The following is a 26,603-nucleotide window of genomic DNA, read 5'->3' on the forward strand; positions in this document are numbered from 1 at the left end:
ATGTATATATATATATATATATATATATATATATATATATATATATATATATATATATATATATATATATATATATATATATATATATATATATATATATATATATATATATATATATATATATCCCCCCTCCCCTTCCTAGAACCCCCTAAAAACACAATAAAACATTTTGATAAAAATGTGTATATATATATATATATATATATATATATGTGTATATATATATATATATATATATATATATATATATATATATATATATATATATATATATATATATATATATATATATATATATATATATATATATATATATATATATATATATATATATATATATATATATATATATATATATATATATAATGTCTAAAATGTTCAGACCTTGTGTTTTCTTTTAAAAAATAAACATTTATTTATACACACACAGGTCTAAAACATAGAAATGAATTAAAAAGAATAGCATATAACATTTTAAATAACTGTTATATACAAAATGTTAAATCACAATTACCAGTTCTTCAGCTGGTATTGGTCTTCATATGCATTGAGTTCTTCCTAGGATGTCATATTGTATCACCTAATACAAGGTGTGCATCCAAGGAGTGTGGCCTTTTGTAAAGGACAGTTGGAAATACTCCCAATACAGAGGTTTTTTTAAGTGCTCTCCAAGATTTTTTGGCATGACACTCAGTAGCTCAATAATCACTGATTATATCATCGTCATCATCAAAAAGATTTCCAATGTTAGAACTTGGTCTGTCATCTATCCTCTCTTTAGAAGCTAAGACTATTGACCTAGTTCAACCACAATTATAACCAAATTATTTGTCAGTCTGTTTTTTTCAGTGCAAGGAATTTTCACTTGAGGTACAAATGGACAGCTTCAAATTACCCTATTTTGGTCATTTTACACAAAGACCTAATTCTCTGGAAATGGCCCCATGGGATGGAAAGAAGAAGTGGACAAGCGGCAACAAGGTGAATGGACTCAGGTATAACAATAATGAGTCACTATTGGAAGAGCTAAATGACCAGGATGGGGATAGATAGTCAGGAAGAAAAACGATCTATATGATCTCTAAGAGTCAATACTGAGACTTGATAATATGTAATAAGTTAGTATGACTATATTATTATTCTTCCCTTTTAATACAAGCAGAGTATTACCTTTTTTATGACAAAAAGGGCGACATGATTTCCGATACCAAAGGACAATTTCAATCTTGAACAAGACGCAGATTAATAAAGGAATAATCAGTAGTAATATCAATATCACAAAAGCAACATGGTTTTTGGCTAAATCAGAAAAAAAAAATCATGTTAAATACGGTATTGTATGCAATGGTTAGAATAATGATTAGCACTTAGAAATTGCTGAGCCAAATTCAGCTTTCCTTAGGAAGTATCTTTGTCTTGATTTCTAGTTCAAAGCTTAGATAAAAATAATATGTGTGGTATGTTAAGAAAAGTAATTGTGGTGTTGGCCAACAGGAAATATATTTACATCAAAGGGCTTATCCAGATTCAATTTTCACAAATTTAAAGTCATTAAATATCTATATGGCTTTCAGTTACATTGGGCACAAAATAAGCAGTTTTGCAGAGAAGAACTGTCACTCACTTCTATTCTGCTAATGCCTTTGATAGTACAAGATATTAGGATTTAAAAAAAACCCCAAAGATCTAATCTATGGAAGGAACAAGGGTACTTTGGTATCATATTCCACCACTCTTTGGGTGGCAATGTTTGGCATTCGTTCAGGACAGCTCCTTTAAGATCTTATTACAGGTTGTCCTTGACTCAACATTTCGTTTAGTGATTGTTTGAAATTACAACAGCACCTATGAACATTTTTTACACGTAAGACTGTTGCAACCCTATATCTTAGAAAACTTTCCATTTTTATCCCTGCATTGGTTTGGTTGTTTGTTATATTCTATGTGATAAAATTGCTGCAGACTAAATGAAAAAAAAAAGGAAAAATATTTTAAGACTTTTGGTGAAATCCAAGCAATCCAGGTACAACTTGAATTCTGATAGACATAGAATTTCCTATGGGTGGAATTCTATGCATATCAGAACACATTTCACAACAAACTATGTGGCTTGCTTTCCAATACATGCACAGAATGTCTCCATTTCATTCTATTTCTCACTTCTATATTCAGTATTTCAGAGGCTGAAATGCTGCAGCAATATTGCATTATTTCTACATCTGTATCTTTTCCCCTTTTTTCTGTTCTACATTTGCATTCTTCCTAAGGCACATTTAGAAATCAAATATAAAATGGCATACTTGGGCGCTGTATTTTGATGTATGCTGCAACTTCACCTGCATGGCAAATAAACTGTTGATCATAATCTTCAGTTTTCAATTTTGTAATGTTCAGAGACACCGTAAAAATCTCTGCTCCGTCCTTTGGAATATTTGTTCTATATTAAAATTGAAATATATTAGAGATATATTACTGTTGACCTCACCCCATTCCTAAAAAGTCAGTAGGGGCATGCATAAGTGCACCAGCGTGCTTAATGTCCCTATCCTACTGTCCCCATTTATTTGTCCCCATTTCCTGTGTTCTTATTCATGTTTATTCTTCTTCCTGTTATTTTGTACCTGAGTGACAAACTAAATAAATACGTTTTAAATTTAAGTTAGACTGTAAAGAACTGTCATGTTCACATAAAGGTTCAGGTTCAAAATCTCAACTTAAGTTAACACTTGATTCCAGAAAGACTAGCTATATCATCTACTTTTGCAGTGTTTCACATATGCTAAGAATTGATACCATATAGCACTATGCCCTACAGTGCCTATTCAACTTGCTTATGCCTTATGTGGTTAATTGCAAAGAAGCTGTGTCTGAATTTTATTACTGATACGGTAGACAGGGATTATATATGTCTATGGAGATTCTCAGTCATCCAGGCCACAGCCCTTTTGGAACTGCTGAAAGAGATCATGTAGTCTGCAACTTTTCTCAAAATATGTTCATATTCCCATATCATTCAAGAGTGTTCATCCCAAGGTGCATAACTAACTCTCTATGGAGGTTCTCATCCAGATCAGAGTTGCACCAAAGGTCCTTTTTGTCAAGTGGCCTCAACGGCTCTTTAAAAGAATGCAAATGTCCAGCTGCCTGCAAGGAATGTAAATCCTTCCATTCCCCACCATCCAGTCACAGCTGAAGAAGCTTATTGGATGAGAAGCAAAATGTCTTCTTAGGAAAACAGGGAAGTCCAGTCATCTCTTGAAAAAGCATCTTTGGGACAGGGATTATATAAATATATCAGAATATTTAGTGGTCTATATAATACAAAGGATTCTGAAATAATTACTCATTTGTTTGGCAACAGCACCAAGTTGTTTGTTTGTCTGTCAACTCCTCGTGTTGACATTCCACACATACCGTAGGTGGAGCTGGATCTCAGATTACAGTAGCTGGTTTGAGATGGGTGTATTTATTGGGCAACGTGATTCATGACACAGAGGAAAGGAACAGGGGCAAACCTGAGAAGCAGATAGACAAAGCAAAAGAAATGGCTGCGAATAAGAATTGCCTAATGAAGAATGCCTAATGAAGCTGTTAATAAATCACTGGTTTTTGTATTACAATATCGGGTCGCTTATTATGAATCAGGCATCGTTGGGAAACATTACAGACAGCCATTTCTTTTGCTTTGTCTATCTGTTTCTAAACTTTGCCCCTGTTCCTTTCCTCCCCTCACTCTGTCATAAATCACAATTAATTAGTGCATGAGCATTAAATCTATTACAAAAGGAAAACAAATTGTGCTTGATTAATTTATTATTAATATATATATCATACTTACTGATTTCCTTCTATGATTCTACCGTTAGATAGAATGTCAACTTGAGTATTATTTACTCTCCAGGATATAGGAATCATACTGTCTCTGAAACTTGATACATTGCACTCTGTAAAGACATTGGATCCTAAAAATTGATAATAGAAAATAGTTATTTTTTTTAAATAAATAGATTTATAAATAAATAAATGTATATCTGTGTAACTTAATGAAAGCATGTCGTTTTTTCTTCTCGCCCACCCTGAATGTCATTACATCATTGAGATTAAAATGTGTGCAAATTCAAAATGGTTTGTAAAATTTTTATTGTCTTTTTTTAAATTGAGATAATACCATAGAACTTACCAACATCAGCTTCAATAGTATGGTTTAGGGGGTACAAAATTTCAGTTCTTTTCCTGGCTAAATCTTCTGATAGAACACAAAAACATATATAAGCCTTTAAGTCATACATACTAGTCTTCTTCTCATCCTTCGTATTACCTATCTCCTCCCACTTATGACTATAACCATGTTGCCTGTATTTTTATGATTTATATTGTTCTGTTTGTTTCCTAGTATGATTTGATTGCTTATTAGTAATCTATGACTATCATTAACTGTTGTATCTTATGATTCTTGATGAATGTATTTTTTTCCTCTCTTTTTCCTTTTATGTACTCTGAGAGCATATGCACCAGAAGTGGTATTTAGCAGGTTCTGACCAGTTCTGGAGAACTGGTAGTGGAAATTTTGACTAGTTCGGAGAACCAGTAAATATCACCTCTGACTGGCCCCGCCCCATCTATTCTCTGCCTCCTGAGTCCCAGATGATTGGGGATTTTGCAGAATCCTTTCCCTGGAGTGGGGAGGGAATGGAGATTTTACAGTATCCTTCCCCTGCCACACCTACCAAGCCACACCCAACACTGATATGCACCAAAGACAAATTCCTTGTGTGTCCAATCCAGTGACGTGCAGTCAGGGGAGGGAGAGGAGGCAGAGCCTCACTGCTCTCATCATGAAAATTTTAAAAAATTACTCCGGGAAGGCCCGAAAGTGGCTGGGAGAGGCGTGCGGCTTGGTTTAGCCTCCCTGGACATCACAGCAACAGCCCCAAGTGCGCCGATCTCACCATTTTTTGCATCAGACGAGCCCAGGATCCTTGCAAGGGGAATGGGACCATGTGTGCAGGAGGCTCCTCAGCTCCAGCCTTAGATCAGCGCAACAGCAGTCTCCTTCATGTTGGCTCAGGAAGGAGGGGAATGGGACCACGTGTGCAGGGGAAGGGGACCACGGCTGTGCTGATCTGAGGCTGGCGCTGAGGAGCCTCCTGCACACGTGGTCCCATTCCCTTTGCAAGGATCCCGGGCTCGCCCGATGCAAAAAATGCCTAGGTAACATCATCAGTGCTAGAAGGGAGTGGGGGGGGGGGAGGAGGAGAAAGGAGAAGTTTCTCTTCTCAGAAATGTCTTCTCAGTGGAGCTGTGGCAGCCTGCCTGTCCCTTTCTGACATTTCTGAGAAGAGAAACCTCTCTGGTCGAGCTGCGCCCGTGCAATCGGAGCAACCACACAGTTTGATGACGTCACCAGCCTCAGCAGCCATAAACCTCACCGCACGTCACTGGTCCAATCACACTTGGTCAATAAAGAAGTCTATTCTATATATTCTATATGTCACATAATAAGCATTCGTTTAAGCCAAAATTTTGTTAAGTAAACAGAATATCAAAACACATTACAAAGATTATCTTAGATGTACATAAACTCCTGATAGCTTGGTATGTATGAATTCAATATCTGTAGCATTTGTATTCCAAGAAAATCCCAATGGCTTTCATACTTAAATAAATAAAGTATTTTTAAAAAATATATATCAGATAGAAGAAAAATAGCGAAGGAAGAAAAGGCAAAAGATATTCAGGCCCAGAACTAAATTTTAAATACTATTCAGATGAATACTAGGAGTACAATGCTTTGAAAATGATTCACAAGACAACTTGGAATTTGAGCAAGTACTGTACCCCACTGCCATTTACTGAAACAGCCCATCTTTTTCCAGTTTTCCAAAATACAGCTGATATTTTAAAAAATCAGCCTTACTGCAACTTTCTTGCAATTCTTGTGAAGAAATTTTTAAAAAGAGGAACGTCTTTCTTGACTAGCAAAAAAGATATTGTGCTTGTGTGAACTCCAAACCAATGGCAACAAGATGGAGCAGGTGACAAAAGAAACATAGCAATGCAAACTCTGCCTCTTCCTTATTGAATTCGCACAATGGAAGTAGGAAATGGTGAAAAGAGCATTGTGCCACCCTAATGTCACTGTGATTAGGAAGAGAGATGTCTATAACTAAAGCAATTCTTGTGAATCATTTTGATATGTGAACAGCTGGGACAGTATTCAGGGAGATGAATATTATGGTGGATTTTAACTTTTAACCAGGATGGTTTAACAGCCATCACTACTTTATTTCCCTCTGCTATGACCTAATGAAGGGGACACTAATATTTCCAATATTTAAATGAATAACAGTGCTGGCCCCTAAACTACCATCCCTAAGGCATTAAAAAAATCAGCTTTTTCATATTTTTCAGTGCAAGAGCATAGGTTTTACAACAAAGGGCGATTTTGTAAAAACCCTTAGTATTAGAAATACGTTTGGAACATGGAACGTGTGTGTGTGCGTGTCTAGATAGATAGATAGATAGATAGATAGATAGATAGATAGATAGATGATAGATAGATAGATAGATAGATAGATAGATAGATAGATAGATAGATAGATGATAGATAGATGATAGATAGATAGATAGATAGATAGATAGATAGATAGATAGATAGATAGATGATAGATAGATAGATAGATAGATAGATAGATAGATAGATAGATAGATAGATACCGTAGATAGACAGACAGACAGACAGAAAGAAAGAAAGATAGAGATGGAGATACAGATATTTACATGGTCACCCATCTCAAAAAAATGATATTGGTGGCATACAAAAATTAAAACCAAACAATAATCCAGAATGCCTAATTTTTGTCAATCCCAATCATCAACCACAGCAACAGCAGGAAAGGCGACACCTATGACAGTGATGGCTAACCTTTTTCTGATTGCGTGCCAAAAGCGGGGGAAGTGCAGGGGGGTTGTGCTTGGGCATGCCCACACCCATAATGCTATGGGTGCAACCAGCGCAAACCCCTCCCCCCGCTTTTGGCATGCTTTTTCCCCTATCCAGGGTCCAGAGGCTTTCTAGGAGCCTGGGGAGGGTGAAAACAGCCTCCTCCCTCCCCGGAGGCCCTCCGGAGGCTACAGGAGCTTCCCTGAAGTTCCAGAGGGCGAAAAATGGCCCTATGGGCAACCTGGAAGTTCGGGAACGGTGACGTCAGGTTTGCTCATAGGGCTGGGTTTTTTTCCCTCTGGAGCTTTTAGGAAAGCCTCCTGAAGGCTTTGGAGGGCAAAAAACGGCCCTGCAAGCAAACCGGAAGTCCATTCCCAAACTTCTGATTTGCCCGTAGGGGTGGTTTTTTGCCTTCTGGAAGGCAAAAAACGGCCTTAAAAGAAGGCTGAAATCAGCTGGCCAGCATGCACATGTGTGCTGGAACTGACAGGGCAATGCCTCGTGTGCCCTAACAAATGGCTCCGCATGCCACATGTGGTATACGTGCCATGGGTTCGCCATCATGGACCTATGATAAAGCTTGACTTACCTAAATACATTATTAGTTCAAAGATTATAAAAAGAACCAACTAGTTTTTATTTAAGGAATCTTCATGCTGGCATGGGAATTGAACGTCTAATACTTTTAATTGGAATAAAAAAAGGATTACTCTGTTGTGAACCATATTTAATTGTGAATTCTCCCCTGCAATTGCATGCATTATATACAGTATCACTGATTAATTTGGAATATTAAATGTTGTTTGACATTATGTGTATAATAGTGGCACAACATGTCTCAGTTGCTAGATAGATTAAGATACAACATGATCATTTTGAAAATTGCATTAAATAGGTAAAATAAATATAAGTAAGCAGACAGAAAAAAAAAGAGTGGAAAACATTCATTGCCCAGATAGTATAGGAGAAAATTACCACTCTGCTAATAACACAATTACTTACCTAATAAATTCATTAAAATACTATTTGAAAAATTGTATTTCTTTTCCCTAAAAGTATAGGTTCCTTTGCACATATATTTCCCCTCATCCTCTTTTTTCAATACTTTCATAATAAGATGGTTTCTGAACAACTCAAATCGTTCTCCTTTTACTGGCTCACATTCCTGAATATAACAAAGTAAAACATTTCAGTGACAAAAAGGGGAAGAAAATGCTTCTTAAATTGTAACATACTTCAATGGGCCTGCCAATCACACACTTATCAGTGTGTAAATTTGATTACTCTGTGCATATGTACCTCCACATACATACACTCAACTGCTTTTTGTAAAAAGATATTCGTTCACAGTTTGGGTTACAACGCATCCAGATAATAGCAGTGGCAAGTTTCACTAGTTTTTGATAATTAACTGATTGTGTCTCTACCTAGAGCAGGAAACTTGCTTTCAGTGATACCTGTGCTAATCACCTCAAGATTTGTTTTCTAAAATATCTTATTAGTAGGGCAACCACAGAAGGTAGTCAGAAATTGCAGCTGGTCAAGAATGCAGCAGCAAAGGTAACAAGTAGTACTTGAAGACCTTTATGTTAAAACAACAATATTAATTGCTTTCTGAGCATAAGGCAAGGTTTTTTTGCTGTATGGGGGCACCCAAAGTAAAAAGAAGCTTGTGTGTGTGTGTGTTTGTCATATATCTGTTACTAATATATGACATAGGCCAGCGTATGTATGTAGCAAATATGGCCCCTTTTGTGATAGGAATCATACATACTGTGAAATGTCATTATCACCAGTGTTGAAGCTAGCATATTTTTTTTACAGCTTAGGAAAGGCCTTAAAATTGTTTACTTGGGACTTTTTAGACTGCTAGAGGATGTAGTGTTTTGTTTTAACATATATCTGAGAATTATATATATTATTTATGTAATAAATATATTACATAAAATATTATTATTACATTTGCATACATTTATAAATCTGATTTATGCTCTGTGTATATGTGAGTGTGTTTGTGCATGTGTCTAGGGCAGGGGTGTCAAACTCAAGGCCCGTAGTCTGGATGAGGCCCACACTGTGCTTAGATCTGGCCTGTGGGGCTGCCGTGAAAACAGCAAAGGACCAGCCCGTAGTGCCTCAGCCAATGAAAACAGAGCTTGGGGAGGCCATATGCAGCCTGCCCAGGCTGCGTTTTCTTTGGAGAAGGGCTGCAGGAGGCCATCACAGCCAAAGACAAAGCCTCGATGAGTGATGTCGAGCTGACCACACACACCCGGGCCATGTCCCCCTGGCCCCCTAAGATCAAACACAACACTGATAGAGCCCTCAATGAAATCAAGTTTGACACCTCTGGTCTAGGATATTGTGGACAATTTAAAGAATATCTCAGAGAAGGTTGTATTCTTCATGTAGTCACCACTGAATTCAACTTGTCAGTCTTTATTCTATAGACATATCAACACACTGATTTTGAACAAAGAGGCATGTAATTTTCTTTTCTTATTCTTTTTATTATTCTCAATGTTGGTGTTTCTGTGTGAACATTTGTTTTTAGCTTTCCTCCTAGCAACGCTGTGAACTGGATTATACAGAATATAAGTGGTCCACAGACCTTGAGAGATCACAGCCGAGCAGGGATGAAATTCAGCAGGTAACTGACATGTTCTAGAGAACTGGTAGTGGAAATTTTGAGTACTTTGGAGAACCGGCAAATACCACTTCTGCTGGCCCTGGAGGAGTGGGAATGGAGATTTTGTTCAATATCCTCCCCCCAGGAGTGGGGAAGAGAATGGAGATTTTGCAGTATCCTTCCCTTGGAGTAGGGTGGGAATGGAGATTTTGCAGTATCCTTCCCCTGTCACGCCTACCAAGCCACGTCCACAGAACCGGTAGTAAAAAAAATTGAATTTCACCACTGCAGAGCAGGCAATTCAAGGAATTAGTCTCTAAATTCAGTGGGCAATGAATTATAATCTCACCTGCTTCTTCAAAGTTTCTCCCCTGCCACTGTGCTAATATTACAAAGGGAAAGCAAGAGACAGGCTCATTTAACATCCACTAAAAAAAAAATACAGAAGGGGGAATTTTAAAACATCTGTACCTTATACCACTGAATGGAAGGATAATCTACTTCCTGTCCAAAATAATTCACTTGATGACACACAATCCAGGCTGGTCCTCTTGGAAACAAGGTTTGCTTAAGGTTGTGTTTTTCGTTAAAACAAAGACCAGGGCTATTATTGAGAACTGCAATTTGGATGCTGTACTTATAACATCCTGTTGAATTCCTATAACTAAACATTAAAATGTTAAAATTATTATTTTTTATACAGAACAATTCTATTTTCTGCCTGAATATTTTATCAAAACTTTGTATTTTATTTTCTTATACATTATTGCCACCATGCCCAAAACTATTTAACTGGGCAGCCAGTAAATCATCCCTTAGTCCAAGTCTGAGGTTAAAATCATTCACCATTTAGATCAATATCTATAAAAATAGATGCAAAATATACATGCTTTTTTTTTCTTTTTATTGTTATTTTTCATCCTTTAAAACATAAGCTGTACCAGGTTTGTCTGGAATTGGGAAGACTTTAAATATAAGAAACAATAAAAGCAAATAGATAAAAACATTATTCAGGGGTATCTCAAATGCAGTTGGAGGAAAATCCTCATTGTTGAGGAAGAATGTAAATTTTAAATAAAATTACTTTAAGTCCAACCACTACCAAATTCACTATCTTATATATATATATATAAGATATATATATACATACATACATACATACATACATACACACCATGGATGGAGGCAGAGACCAAGTGGGCTATGTAAGTTGTATTTTTTTAATGAAACATCTTCCCTGATTCATACTAATATTTTTAATAAGAAGCATTATTTGAGTTGGCATACAGTCTATCCCAACATAGGCATGAATTGAATTGAATTTTGCATTATCTTTAAAGTTCATTCTCTAGGTATAGCTTGCTTATTTTTGCCTGAGAATGGAGGCTTATCTGCGGTCTGAGGATCTTGTGATTCAGGGGACAGAGGCATAGTTCTTTTCCTGTTTTCTTTAACCTTTAGTTCCTCATTTACAAGATGAGTACAAGATAGCCATTTTAACTTCCCCGAAATATTGGAAAGCTATTAGAAGGCTGCAGCAGCAGACCTGGATGTTAAAACAGAGTATAACCCTCAGTGCTACTAACGTCTGAGGTAGTTCATCAGTGAAGTTGTGGATGGGGCAGTTCTGCATTCTGCTGGGGAACAGGCTATGATCAAGTAAGAGCACAACCCAGTACATGGTCACTTTATGAAACAATCTCTTCAGACAGACAGACAGACAGACAGACACACACACACACACACACACACACACACACACACCAAAATTAGATTAGCTCCATCCCTTTTGACATTCTGGAAATCCCTGTAGACCTGGTTATAGAATCAGTTGATATTTGTTTTATATTTCTCACTTTTATATTTGTTATTGTTCAATTATTTAATGCTGCCCAGAGTGGTGTGAGATGAGTAGCTACACAAATCTGATGAGAGAGAGGGAGAGAGAGAGGGAGAGAGAGAGGGAGGGAGGGAGGGAGGGAAGGAAGGAAGGAAGGAAGGAGGGAAGGAAGGAGGGAAGGAGGGAAGGAAAGAAAGAAATCACCCAGTAATGGTGATGACAGAGTATTCTCTATATTATCGAGATTTAAATAAGTTATCAGCTCCACTGTACTACTTAATAGAAAGAGCTTATATGTGTGGCTCATTTTGTTCCTAGTATGTCTTCTACAGTAGTGACACTTAGGCATACAGGTAGTCTTCAACTTACAACCATTTGTTTGGTGACCATCCAAACTTGTAACAGCACTGCAGAAAATAACTTACGACTGTTTTTCACACTTACAACCATTGCAGCAGCATCCCCATAGTCACATGACTAAAATTTGGGCGCTTGGCAACCGGCATATATTTATGATAGTTGCACTGTTCAATGGTCATGTGACCTCCATTTTAACTTTCCCAGTTGGCTTCCAACAAGCAAAGTTAATGGAAGAAGCCAGATTTTCTTAATGACCATATGATTCATTTAACAATTGCAGTGATTTGGTTAACAAAGGTCATAAAATAGGGCAAAGCTGACTTAACAACTGTCTTGCTTTAGCAATGGAAGTTTGGGGCTCAATTGTGGTTATACATTGAGGACTATCTGTATTAAACAGTATTACTCAAGAACCTCAGCTACATCTGTATGAATGTCGAGGAATTGATTCTTCCCATCTCATCAGCTACAGACCACAAGAGGGAAGTAGAATGTAGGAAGAAAGTTAAGGATTTACTCCCTCTTTGTCATTAACTTTGTTTGCAGTTGCCTAATAGACTGCTATTTCTGGATCACTTCCTTCCAGTTCTCAAGTTCTCACACACAAAACATATCAACCTCTAAAAAGAACTAAGAATGCTGTGGGTTTTTTCCCCCCTAAGAAGTTGCAATGCAAATTTATTTAGTCAGCATAGATTTAGAAATGAGGTCATGAGATTTTAAAGTAGGTTTGATAGTAGCATTGTTATCCCAAATGTCATCTCTCAAAAACTTCTCAGTATAACATTATAGTTCTATAGTGCTAGTGCACAATGCACTTCCATCAAGAAAGAAACATCTGACAAAGGTGTACTTCATATTCTCAATAAACTAACAGCCATAGTGGTGCAGTGGTTAGAATGCAGTAATGCAGGCTATTTCTGCCAGCAGCTCAATCCGGACAGCCTTAAGGTTGACTCAGCCTTCCATTCTTCCAAGGTCAGTAAAATGAGGATCCAGATTGTTGGAGGCAATATGCTGACCCTGTAAACCGCTTAAGAGAGGGTTGCAAAGTACTATGAAGCGGCATATAAGTCCAAGTGCTAATGCTGAGCTTCTGTCCCCTGTATAAACTGCTGTCAACAATCCTGAGGGCTTTATATCTAAGAACAAAATGATATGAAACATCATTGTCCTCTAGAGAATGCTGGGACTGCTGGAAAAAAACATCCTATACAAAAACAGCTTTTACCTATAGGAAAGCTATGGATTTTCTGTTGTTTATGTAGACAATTACTTGCCTAATGTTGGCGCTCTAATAAAAGAGCCATCAGCAGATAGATAGAATTAGCTATGATCTACCACACAGTCAAATGCCTGATTCAAACCATGCACTGCAGACTAAGGCAGACCAATTAAAATAGAGCTGGCACCATTTCCAACCACCTGATAATGCCCAAGAAGACTTCAATCATGAAACTAATCCCTCAAAATTCAAATTCCACACAATTATAAATGCGGTATAGTGATACCCACTTCTCAACCCTTGCTCTGAGGAAGCCTTCCCAGAATGAAATGTGGCACTTCTGCAGAAAAACCCTGGTTATCTACTTTGGTATAGATTTCGCTAAGCTTAGATAACCCCAACTACAATTTAAATTCCCAATGATGTATCAAAATACAACTACACCCTCCACTCCCAGAATCAATAAATGCAATTCCTTACCTACAGTGATACAATCCTGAATCTTGAGCTATTGCAGGGATAAACCAGAGGCTGGTATTCTGTTGGAATACTCTTGAAAAAGGCTGTGTAATCAAAGGTGTGTCATTTCCATTCATAAACCAGTTCAGGGTAGAGTTTGCACGTTCATAGTGTGAAATTGGGCAGTCAAGCCTAAAAGGATTGTTTTCTTCAAATACTATCTCCTTTTTAATATATTTCTGGAAACATTTCTCTACATAAAGGGGAGGAAATCGGTGCATTTTAAACAATATGTTCCAACAATAAGTCCATTGTTTTTTTTTAAAAAAAACTCTCTATCAAAATCTACACAATTTGGGTTGTGGCTGTGGTCATTTTGGGGGGAGATCCTAAGCATGTCTTGTAAGACTGTTGCAGCCCTTGAGCTAAACAAACTCACCCTTAATTTTCCAAGACTTTACTTTGCAGATACTTTTTGGGGAATGCTTTGGTAGTACTCTGTTTTGTGACTCAGTGGCTACGATGCTGAGCTTGTCGATCAGAAGGTCGGCAGTTCAGCAGTTTGAATCCCTAGCGCCGCATAACGGCGTGAGCTCTCATTATTTGTCCGAGCTTCTGCCAACCTAGCAGTTCTAAAGCAGGTAAAATATGCAAGTAGAAAAATAGGGACCACTTTGGTGGGAAGGTAACAGTGTTTTGTGCGCCTTTGCCATTTAGTCATGCCGGCCACATAACCACTGAGACCTCTTTGGACAGCACTGGCTCTTCGGCTTAGAAACGGAGATGAGCACTGCCCCCTAGAGCAGGAAACAATTAGCACACATGTGCAGGAGAACCTTTACCTTATTCAAAAGCAAGTCTCATTTCATTCAATGGCGATTATTCTCAGACAGCTTTTGATAGGACCGTAGTCTTCATCTTATTTTGTTTATGACAGCAGCTTGCAGTTTCCATCATTTATGGCTTACAATATAAATTAAGAAATGAGGAAAACTTTCTTATCCCCTTATCTCTACACAGTCACCTTTGCTTTTCCAACATTTAGGATGTTGGAGCAGCAGGGATTATCCGGTTTTCAGAGAAGAAAAGATCAGGGCATTTACAAAAGGAAACTTCCCCAATTTAATTTGCCTGGGATCCGTGCTAGTGTCATTAAGCTTTTCCATTTACCTCAAAAAAACTTAATAAGCACTTCGATATCTCAAATATGGGGAAAAAGGTGCTACAATGAATGTGCTTACATAGGTAGTTCTCGATTTAAAGCAGTTCATTTAGTGACTGTTCAAACGGCATGGAAAAAAGTGACTTAGAACCATTTTTCACATCTACAGCCATTGCGGTATCCATATGGTCATGCAATCAAAATTCAGATGCTTGGCAACTGGCTCATATTTATGACCATGGCAGTGTCCTGGGGTCATGTGATCCCCTTTTGCAGCCTTCTGACAAAGCAAAATCAATGTGGAAGCCAGATTCACTTAACAACCATGTTACTAACTTAACAACTGCAATGATTCACTTAATAATTTGGGGAGGAAATGTCATAAAATAAAGCAAAATTTCACTTAAGAAATATGTCACTTAACAGAAATTTTGAACTCAATTGAGGTCATAAGCCAAGCACTACCTATAATCATAATCATAATCCTGCCACAAAACCACACTGAAACCTTTGCACTGAAAGATTTAGTTCACTATTATGACTCCATTATGAACCATGGTATAAATTAGAACAGCGCAAAAAGAAGAGATAAAATCAGCATTACAAAGCAATAGCGATCTAAATATAAATCTAAAGTTACCTTTCTTTTCATGAAATAGCATCTCAGAAATCCACTTTGGAATTGATTCTATTAGCTAGACCTGTGTTTCTCAAACTTGGCAACTTTAAAATGTGTACAACTCAATTATCACGCTGGCTGGGGGATTTTAGCAGTTAAAGTTTATGTATTACAAATTGTCACTATAATTACTCGCTTAAAAAATAGCATAGCTCACTTTACACTTCTTTCAAACTACTGTACCAGAGTCTGTAATTCAACCTAGGTCAGCATGCATTCCATAGTATGAAACACTTTTGTCCATATTGCACAGAAAAATTGCCTGCTGAATTTTAAAAGAAAAGTAAAAGTTTACATCTAATAACCAGTGTAATTAGCATAAATACAATTGCTCCATTTTTTTAAACTCTCACTGAGTATTTGAGAAAGTTGTTTACAAGGAACTCACCTGATTTGAGTACACAGATAAACGAGAGGACTAGAATACAGTAATCAGCTAAAGCAGGTTTCATGTTTTACTGTACAAAAAGGAAAGAAGCAAAAAACTCAATACATTCAAGCTGTAAATATTTGATACATTTTCAATTATTATCATTTACAAGAAACCTTGCTGTTTCTTCATTTTTCCCTCCAGTCCTCCCACACATATACACACACACCCAAAATGCCAGTATAGTACTTTACAGTAAAAGAGAATTAAATAAAACATCTCTGGATAATTTACTTTGTCAGGCAACTTAAAGGTTTTTTAGTATTTTTTTCATTTATTGAATATTACAAAAAATAAAGAGACATTAAAACGATAAACAAAAAGAGATGCAAATTAAAGACCGCTGCATGAGAAAAAAAATTAAACAGAACTAAATTATAGGAAGAAAAAAAGACACCCCCTCAAATTTAAAAATCAGAATTAACATTGCCAATAGTAAATATACTGTATATGTACGGGTGTGCATGTGTATTAGTAATCATTAGTTTACAAAAAAAGTAATTTCTAACAGTATCTTACTATTAATTAGTAAAAGATAGAAATAATTTAAATATAACTTTATTGTTGAACTATCAACATGAAATCCATGCCAAAGAAAAGCCATCACACTAAAACATTATCTAAAAGATATAAAATGAAAGAATCTTGGAATCAGCCATTAGTTATCTGTCCCCCAAATAACCATCAAGATCAAGATCTTCCTAGGCAAAATTGTATCTTATGAAAGTACATGGAATCTTAATTCAGCTACTGTTATAATTTGGCTGATGATTAAGGACAGTTACAGCTTTTTTATTCATTTATTTCAATGTACTAGCTGCCCAACTCCAATATCTTTACTATCTGCTCAAAAGTAAATCAATTCAAAATATTTACTCTCTCTGGTAATTAACTAAAATGTTGCTTACTTTATATTCAGGTAATATAACAAATCGGTGTTCTTTATTAGTGTGTAGTTTCATTTAAAACTGAAATATTGTCTACTTGCTGAAAGTTATTAAGTCACAGAGAGTTCATAAACAATGTCAAGTTTGGCAAAATAGGCAATCCCGTTACTGTATAAGAAAATCTATTTATGTTTCAAGAAGTAACCCTATTACGTTCAATGTGATTTATATAGATACAGCACAATAGCTATTTTCTAAATACTGTTATGCTAACGTTTTGTAATCATATTAAATAAAATCTACTCACCTCAGAAAAAAGGAAGCTATTAAGTAGGTTTTAAAAAATTCGTAGCAATTTATGGTGAAACCCGTAGTCTTTTTTTTCCCCCGGAAATGCTCTTCCTGTGAAGATAACTTGACCTAAAACTTCCAATTGGAAATTCAAGATGGCAAGTAATACTTTTAAAGTAAGTTAACTGCCTTTCGCTTAACCTTGGGCGGGAAATATGACTGATTTGCATAATCTCTGTAAAAAGAGCTTTTCGGCAACGCAGAAACCTCAGATTTTCTGCTGGCAAATTCTCCCTCCGGACGGAAGCTCTCAAAGCCATCATCCGTCAGGAAAGAAAGAAATTTAAAAAAAAATTAGACTAGGGATCACGGAACAGCTGCTTCTTTGCCTATTAAACCGGTCCCACCAGTTTCTTGGTAAAGAAGGCATCTGAACTCAGTGCACAGACAAATTGAATGTTGCGGAATACAGGACAAATTCAGTGTTGCGGGAAAAGAAAGAAAGCTTTCCGCTTAAAAAAAATTCTCTATCTCTCTGCTGTCCGCCCGCCCGTCTGTCTGTCTATCCATCTGATAGAAGATCTATGGCTCTTCTATCTTTTGAAGTCGCCCTCAATATGTTTGCAGCAGATGGGAAGTTTAATACCATATCAGTGCCAAGACGTGAGATGAGCCGCGTATAAATTTAAACAAACCAACAATGGTTTAAAGGATCCCACCTACCACCCCTCGATTCCCAGCCCCAAGTATTTCAGACACACGAAGCATAGTCATCTGCCCTGAACAAGAACAATCTTAAGGCACCATGAAGATGGAAAAAATAGACAAGGTGATTATCTTAGCTGATTTTCAGGTAACACAAAGGAAGTGGTTTGCCATTGCCTCCTTTCGGGGTGTTACCTCGACTTCCACTGGGTGATCTTCTTGGCGAGCTCTCATCCAAACGGCAATTGCGACCGACCTCCCTGACTTTGAGCAGCCAGCTGAGTGCGGCCAAGTGCGGCTCCTCGAGCGGTATAAACGCGAGCGCTTGACTAGGAACTAGACTTGCAAGACGACTTGGCTGTCACGCACCAAGAGGGGAGCCGTAAGACATGTGTGGGTGACCTGTCCGTGAGTCAACCTTCCGGCGCAACAGATAACCCTGCTATCTTCCACCCATCCCACCCCACCCCACCCCTCTCTCTGGAAGCTGTTCACTCCAGTCCAGGATCCACCAGGAGGACTGGAAAAGGGGCCGGGCCGGAGTGAAAGGCAGGAATGAAGTGGAATCTCAGCCTCGCTTTCAATGCCGGAACAGGGATACTTGAGAGCACCTAGAAATAACAGTGAGAAAGCAACAGGTCGTTTGGGCTCAACATTTGGGATGGGTGGGAGGATTGTCGTGAGAACCTAACGTTGCGGAGGAAGTTTTTCTGGCGCACCGACTTCTTCGATGGGAAATTGCGCCATAGTGCGCATATAGCAATTGCTGTTGCAGTCTCGGATAATACACTCGTCCTCTGAAGTCGAAGAACTTCCGCGGCTTCTCTTTCCAGGGGCCCGCCTCCGCCCGGCCAAGAGCGGCGTTGCAGAAGGAGGCCCGCCAGTCACGGCATTGGCGGGAACAAACAAATCGACTCCGCTTCCTCGCGAACCAGGGCAAGACTGTCAGTTGGCGCCCAGTACGCCAACGCGCGCAAAAAGGGGGAAAGAAGGTAAAATTTCACTAAACCCCAGGCGGAATTTAGAGGGAAGTCCCTCCGTCGATAACATCACAGGAGCGATGATCGCATATAATAATTCCGAAATATTGTAAACTGCTTCGTTCTATGCTAGCTATTCCGCACCACCCTTGATAAAGAAAATGGAGCGTAGCCAGAAGTTCATAATCATGCTGCACTCTGAAGGTTCCTGTTGGATCCCCTTGCTTGACTGAGCTGTCCAGGCTTGCGCAACTGTCTTCTTCCTTCCCTTTCAATTGGATCCTCTTCTTCCCCCTTTGCGCTGTCAGATCCGGGAGAGCGATCCACTTGTTTGTGCTTCGGCCTTCTGGAAAATGAAGCCCTCTGCGAGGCTGCTGTGGAATTTCTGGAGCCCTGTGGGAGCCACTGAATCGATTTCTCCAACATTATGTCCAGATGGCTGCCATTCTGCTGCTATGGGTCCAAACGTGGGTGTCCTGATGAAGTAGAGGGTGCCAGTCAGTTCTAGAGCAGAAGCCTAGGTATTGCCTAAAAACTAATGAGAAAAACTAACGCCATGCTTTTGAGAGCAAATTGTGATGCTCTTGAGATTCCAAAATTCCTTCCTGGGCTCTATAGCTCATTGTTATTGTAGATATAGTATCTCCAGTGCTTGCTGACTGATGGGAAATATGCTTAGCAGTGGTGGGATTCAAAACATTTTACTACCAGTTCTGTGGGTGGGGCTTTGTGGGTGGGGTTTTGTGGGCGTGGCAGGGGAAGGTTACTGCAAAATCCCCATTCCCTTCCCACCCACTAATCTGCTTTCCAGCTCCTGTTCAAGGCAACAAAAAAAGATCACCTGGGAGGCAGTTGGGCTGGAGGGGGGGGGGGCAGGCTATTTGCCAGTTCTCCAAACTACTCAAAATGTCTGCTATTGGTTCTGCAGAACCTGTCAGAACCTGCTGAATATCACCTCTGATGCTTAGTACAAAATAGTACAAAGTAATCAAAGATCCTTTTAAGCATTGGCCTGGCTGTTTTCACCAAGCTACCTTGATATTTAGGATGTCTGAATCTTCCAAGTGTCACAAGTTGTTTTACAAAAAATAATTTTCCAAACGCACTGTGTACATTGTCTCTGCTTTCAATTACATTTGCAATCAATTTGATTTGAATAATTAATCTTCACAGTGTTTTACAGCCCTCTTTAAATGGTTTACAGAGTTAGCATATTGCCCCCAACAATCTGGGTCCTCATTTTACCGACCTCGGAAGGATGGAAGGCTGTGTTAACCTTGAGCCAGTCAGAATCAAACTGCTGGCAGTCAGCAGAGTTAGCCTGCAATACTGCGTTCTAACCACCCCTTACAGTGGGCTGTAAAGCATGTGAAGCATGTAAGCCTAAGTGCTCTAAGTGTTAGGACTCAGGGTTTTGGACAAAGTTATGTATAAGGGTTAAGATACAAATGGCTGAAAATGAATATACCAGATCACTTCTACTCATTTTCTAAGACAATTCCACAGCTTTAACAATATCACTGGAAAAACTGTCCTATCCCCCCACATTTTTATAACCAAAGAATTTTCTGAATCAAGTTCGCATAAAGCATACAGTAGCTTTTATTTAAATAAGGTATTGTGATGAGCATTAATCATGACAAAGGCTGCAGCTGACCGGTCTGTTATGCCCAAAATTTTGTTGGTCTTTTCAGATGGGTACATAAAATACTATTACTGAACATTTCATATGTCAGTATTTTCCCATTCAGATTTTCTAAAGCCTTTGATACAATGGTTTTAATTTTTTAAATCTTTCCCATTTAATTTCATTCTTTGGGTGCCTTTCTCAGAACTCAGGTGAGTGTTGCAGCACATTACATAACAAAGACACAAAGATTTCATAGGAATAGCTTTATTTTGTGGTTTATAAGATTTATTTGTTTGTTTGTTTGTTTATATTTATATTTCACATTTCTGAACTACTTATCTCTCGCAAGGAGAGATTCTGAGCAATGTACAATAACATATCAAAATATAAAACAGTATATAAATATTAAAATATTAAAGTTAAATATTATTTTTAAAAATAAGCTGGCAAGAATAATTAAACCCTGTTATAAAATAGTTGACAAAGGCAAGGGCTCCCATGGCACCAATCAACGCCATGGCTGTATGGGTTTCACAAGGCCTCAGAACCATGTTTTGACCCCCTTTATCATTTTTATGATTAAAAATAGTATGCGAGCCAGTGTCATATATTTGTTAAGACATCAGGCTAGAAATCAGGAGATTGTGAGTTCTAGTCTCAGCTTAAGCACAAAGCCAATCAAGCAAATCTTTGGCCAGTCACTTTCTCTCAACCTGAGGCAATGATAACCCACATCAAAAACCTTGCAAGAAAACTTCAGGAACTTATTCAGACAGTGTCTGGAAATTGGACATGACAAGTACAGGAATAATTTGTACAATTGTATCCAAATTATACAAAACCTAGCTATATATATATCATCACATTATTAAATATGGGCTCCCATACTACAAAATACAATTTCTGAAAATAAGGTGAAATCCTTGTATTGCATATATTAATGATTTGAAATATAATAATTGTTCCTGGACTACTGACAAATCACTCAATTCAAAATAATTCATTTAATAACAAAAGTTTAAAAATTTAAAAAGTCAAACTAAAATTAAAAACCTTGCTTTACCCTTGCTGGTATGGCAATTTATTTAAATATGTCATTTCTATTTTTCTCCTTGGGAGATACTATAGTAACACCCATAATATATGGATTATACCAGATTCCATATGTAGTGTATTTGGAATACATAGCAACTATAGAGAGAGTAATTACATGCCAACATATTTTTTACAACTATCCTGAATCTTCCATTTAATTAAAGTATTACAAGCAAAGGAGTACTGTATAGATACTGTTGTTCAAAAGACAGAAATATGCCCATCTTATCAACTTACAGCCATACAGGCTGTTTTTCAATGGAGATTCTAGGAAGGATACCAGTTAAAGGGGTTCACCCTTAAAAGGCTTGAAATTCAAGAATTAAATCCTTGCTGATAGCTATAATAAACATCAGTGCTAGATCAGTATTTACCATTTTGTTCAAACCCTTAGGGTTTAGATTTAAACTCTTTTTCATATAAAGTTTTTTTATAGAATAGCTCCTTATATACTCACTTATTTTGCATGTAAAATAATAGTATGCAAAAACAATTTCAACTTCTTCCTTGTGCAGCATTCACATTATTTTGCCACTTGCCCAAGTAGCTCATGCACCTCACAGCCTATGGGTGAATACCCTTTCAGAAAATACTGTTCTGAATTGTCTTTCTGTTGATCCCAGACTTGGAACAGTCACTAGCAGGTGCACATGTTTGTGCATCTATATGGATCCACTGGAATAGATTTCAAGTAAACACTGCAGGTGTGGCTTTGACGTCATCCGTCTGATATCTGAGACGAGTGAAAAGTTATTGGCAAAAAATGCAAGTCTTGGGAAAGTGAGCTTGGGCTGGCTGGCATCTGGTATCTCACATTCTTCCAAAACCTTGTAGTTGCCATTTCAGTAGTTTCTGTAAAAGTTCCCCTCCATGTGAGTATGCCATGCTTTTCCTTAAGATATCTGAGGGATTCTGGCATACTATTGAAATCTTTTATTTTGTCTAGCTGAATAAGTATAACTTTGGTTTCCTCCTGGATAAGAGCACTGTAGATTGCAAGTTCCTGTTCAGACAACAAACTCTGCATGCCACCACAATATAGATCTGGCATTAAAATAATGATCACTCTTCTGCTTAGCTTGATTATTTTATCCACAATAGTAATGACAGCTGTGAATAAAAAAAAACCTGAATCAATATGGGTCAGGTAAGGCATACATTTTTATAAACATTGCTTAATTTTAGTCATTATGAATAGTGTTTCTTGAATCTAAAGAAGTGAACTGAACTGAATTGAATAATCTCAATTCCTAATGACTTCATGGAAACCTCTCCCTAGTTTTCTTAGTAAAAACAGGGAAATGGTTTGCAATTGCCTTCTTCTGAAAAACTTCATTTCCCCTATTGTCTAGTCTAGTTACACAGACAAATGAGTACTCAATTATTATTATTATTATGCATCACACCTAACTCTCTTCTTTTCTGGCCAAAATATCATAGCAGATAGAACATACAAAGAACCCAAATACAAAGACAAGGCAGATATCTCTAAGGAAAAAAGGTAGTCATTTCTAATGACACTTTTTCAAAACTACCGAGAGACATTAGAAGACATTTCTCCAGGTAGACATGTTTAAACAATTAAACAATAGTGTGGAAAAGAAATGGACACAGCCAGACCAGTGTGTTCCCTTAATTCTTTTATCCTCTTGCACATCATTTATCACTTTTGTCTTTTACTATATAAAGTTCTAAATAATGCAATGTTGGTCTCAATCAATATTCCTCTTTCAACTTTAGGCCTTTCTAACTAGCATTAGGCAAATTTCTCAACAGATTGAAGATAGGGAGGTTGCTTAGTCAGTATGAATCAACCAAAAGTAATTAAAGTTTTGAAAATGGTTATATATGCAAATTGTCATTCTGTCCAAAGAAAATCTACCTAGGAAATCACCACTGCAGATAAATACAAGGTTGGCAAACATTACTCATAAGCTGCTAACTTTCCTACATATTTCATTTAATTTTAATAGAAATGTTACAGTCCTGATTATGCATTGGTGCTTCTTCCACATTAGATATGGAGGGGAAACTCAATCTAGCTTCAATGAGGGCAAGCCCTACCTTTCATGAATGCAAGATGAATCAGGCTGTGACAATATGGCTATAAAATACATTGAGCAGTTCCAATATTAAGCATTTTGTTTGTTCTAAATAAGTTTATACATAGCAGGTTGCAGTAAGAACTGAAGCAGGGTGAAGATATAATGATAGAAAAACAAAATCCAAACTAGGACTTTGAGGGAAGAGATCAGGGAGACATCTAGAAAAACCATATTCTCAAATTTTCATAGAATTCCAGCCAAATAATATTGCAAGGATTTCTGAATGAGTCAACAGACATAGACTTTTAAACATTTTATTGTTGGAAAATGATTCTCATATTGCCATTGAAAAATAAGTACAATAAAAGAAAGAGAAGAATGACAGCAGGATACGGAGACAGCACTAGATTCAAGGGATATAAAGAACTGAAAATCCAAAAGGGAAAATACAAATGTGGAGAATAAAGAAGTGATGATCTTGGTAAAAAGAAGCAAATAAAGAACACAGCAGTAAGAAGGAAAATATTGCTTAATCCAAGCCATGAAGGAGGAACTTGAAACATCTCAAACAGAAATATCCCAAATTCACAATAATATAGGAGGGGGAGGGTAAACCACAATGAGACTTGTAAGCTTCTGTTTACTATAGCCAATTTGAATAAAAGTTTGTAGTCTTAATATGAAATTGTTTTCTTGGTCTGGTCTGTATCTTGGAGCTAATAGTAAATAAAAAGAAAGGGACATTCCTAAGGAAGTGAATTCCAGAAGGGAAGTACTAAGGACAAAATACTTTTTTAGTGATCAGATAAATGCTCATGGCATACATGAATCCAAACAGTGAAGTCATAAGGAGAAAAATGCCAAGGGACAGATTATTCAGAATTATCCTTAGAAGATGAGATGCGATGAAATACCAAGAGTGAGGCCTGGAAACTAATAAGACAATTCTACCCTCATCCAGGAAAAGACAATATCTTAAACTGTTTCCCTCAACATTTAAACAAACACATCTGTTCTAGCTTAGTCTCCTGTTCCATCTAAGGACAATATTTGGGATGCCACTGGAACTTCGGAGTTTGAGATGGTTTCTGTTCCAGCCTTACCAGGTGATGTCATGAATGCTACACAATATAATACACTAACACTTTATTAATTAACTGTAAGGTCATATTATTTTGTTAAAGTTTGTCACAATTTTTTGTAATATGATAACATGAAGTCATCTCCTTATCATCTTTACAATTTACCTCACTCATATCTGTATAATACATACTTCTCTGAATTGCATTATTTTATTCAATAAGAAGGCCAGTTTATATTCTAACTGCACATAAAACATGCTGTTCTAAGATATGGGTTCCAATCAGCTTTTTGTCTTATAAATATATGGTTCAACTTAATGATCTCTCTCTAGGCTATACAATTACACTCAAATAATATATGCAATATATCATCAGTCCCTGATATGCCGCAAATACATGTATGTTCACGGTAGGGGACTCAATTATAAATTCTATATTTTACCATTGTATCTAGCTGCTCAAATCTTGTACAGGGAAACATCCTCCTAATATATTTTGGAAGTTAAATATTTTTTCATTTTAAATTTTATCTGTAGGAGCTCATTCAGCATACCAACCTTACTGAAACTAATTGTATCAGTTTGAACTTTTACAGCTGAAATTCTTTGTGCAACAATTTAACTTCTTATTGTCCAAATATTTTTAATTCAAAGACAGGAAGACTATAAGTCCTAATGTAGCTTGTAAGTTGCACTGACCTGGGTAGTCTCACTAAAGTCAATTCTATTCTGTCAAATACAAACTTGGGAATCTATCCATTTCCACAGAAGTCATTTTCCACCAATAATTATGCCCTAATCCTTGAATGTATATGAAGTTCTAGCTACGATAACAGGAATCCTTTTATCCTTATCCATATATTCTTCAAGGGACACAACTGTATTTGTTCTTAAAGTAGTGCATGTTTTAAACTTCACTCAGGAATGCTACAAGCTTTATCACCAGATCAACATTTCAAATATTTACCTAAGAGTTGCCTTTTAAGGAACAGTTTAAAAATTCTAAGCGCATATATTAAAGATACATACCTTGCCCTGGCACATCATCCCTTCCAAGAATAAAGAGCTTGTAGCCACACTGTTTTTCTAGGATTTCAGGTAATAATTTGAAGACAAAGGTTTCTGTCAAATATACATAGCCTGATATATTGTTAGGATATAGCACATATGCATCATAGACTTTTTCATCTGAAACTAGAAGGAAAGGGGGGAAAACCAACTCTGTGTTAACTAGAACATTTATAGGAATAATTTATTATAGAAATTTACATTTCATGTGCCTGAATTATTAGTTAAGGCAATAATACATCCAACTAAGACATAAAAAGACATTAGCATAGATCAAACAATACTTTAACATCACTAATTAAACAGATGACGCTTATAACTTCAGGTTAAAGGTTATGGTGGGGGAAAATGCCACAATGTAAACTTATTAACCAAACATTCCCTGTCATTTTTATGACTTAACATCTAACTTATGAAGATTAATATTAGATCAATGATTGCATATATTTGGAAGTCAATTTAGATTTGACTTGGGTTAAGACCTAGCAATTAGAACAGCAGAATTCAAATGTCAGGCCAGCAGCATTTCAAAATTTGACACTTACTAAAGCTTCCTGAATAATCTAATATTAACACTATCTTGGGTTAGTCCACGGGGTTGCTATAAAGCTAATATAGGTAGCAATGTTGTATATATGTATGTTAGAGCTAAAATTCTTTACAGGAAAGCCAAGACACTAGTGAAAATCCAATACAGTATCTAATTTTTCAGACTACACCTTACACAAAGTATTACTATTCAAATCATTTTTTCCATTCCTTTCATACCTAACATAATACTAATGTCACTTAGTGTCATTTGAAGCACAGAAATATCTGTAATAATAAGTAAGTCAGTCAATTAGACAGACAATCAATCAATCAATCAATCAATCAATATTTCATGCCTTTAAGTCAGTGTTAACTTCCAATGACTGGCTAGGCAAGTCCTGCAGAGTATACACGATAATATACAAAGGATATAGCAGTTAATTGGTATCAGTGTACAGTACAAAACTTTATAGAAGTTTTATTTTCCTATATTCTTCTGCCCTTCCCTAACCACACAAGACAAGAAGTTAGAGTGTAGAAAAGTGTCCATTTTGTTTTGTTTT

General features: G+C 36.9%; 1 protein-coding gene across 1 annotated transcript in view; it reads right to left on the reverse strand.

The window, feature by feature from the left end:
* The window catches only part of LOC309389592 (uncharacterized protein), a 57,619-nt gene that overhangs the window by 6,887 nt on the left and 24,129 nt on the right, over positions 1 to 26,603 (reverse strand). Inside the window, exons 10-19 of the mRNA XM_081948144.1 lie at positions 25,471 to 25,635; positions 22,039 to 22,425; positions 15,686 to 15,754; positions 13,478 to 13,709; positions 10,044 to 10,236; positions 7,946 to 8,108; positions 4,181 to 4,246; positions 3,839 to 3,962; positions 2,301 to 2,437; positions 1,171 to 1,299 (exon numbers count right to left, since the gene is read on the reverse strand). Coding sequence (XP_081804270.1) covers positions 1,171 to 1,299; positions 2,301 to 2,437; positions 3,839 to 3,962; positions 4,181 to 4,246; positions 7,946 to 8,108; positions 10,044 to 10,236; positions 13,478 to 13,709; positions 15,686 to 15,754; positions 22,039 to 22,425; positions 25,471 to 25,635 — 1,665 coding nt within the window. The remainder of the gene's footprint in view (positions 1 to 1,170; positions 1,300 to 2,300; positions 2,438 to 3,838; positions 3,963 to 4,180; positions 4,247 to 7,945; positions 8,109 to 10,043; positions 10,237 to 13,477; positions 13,710 to 15,685; positions 15,755 to 22,038; positions 22,426 to 25,470; positions 25,636 to 26,603) is intronic.

Source organism: Natrix helvetica (assembly GCF_964273705.1).
Source record: "Natrix helvetica genome assembly, chromosome: 3".
NCBI lineage: Eukaryota > Metazoa > Chordata > Lepidosauria > Squamata > Natricidae > Natrix > Natrix helvetica.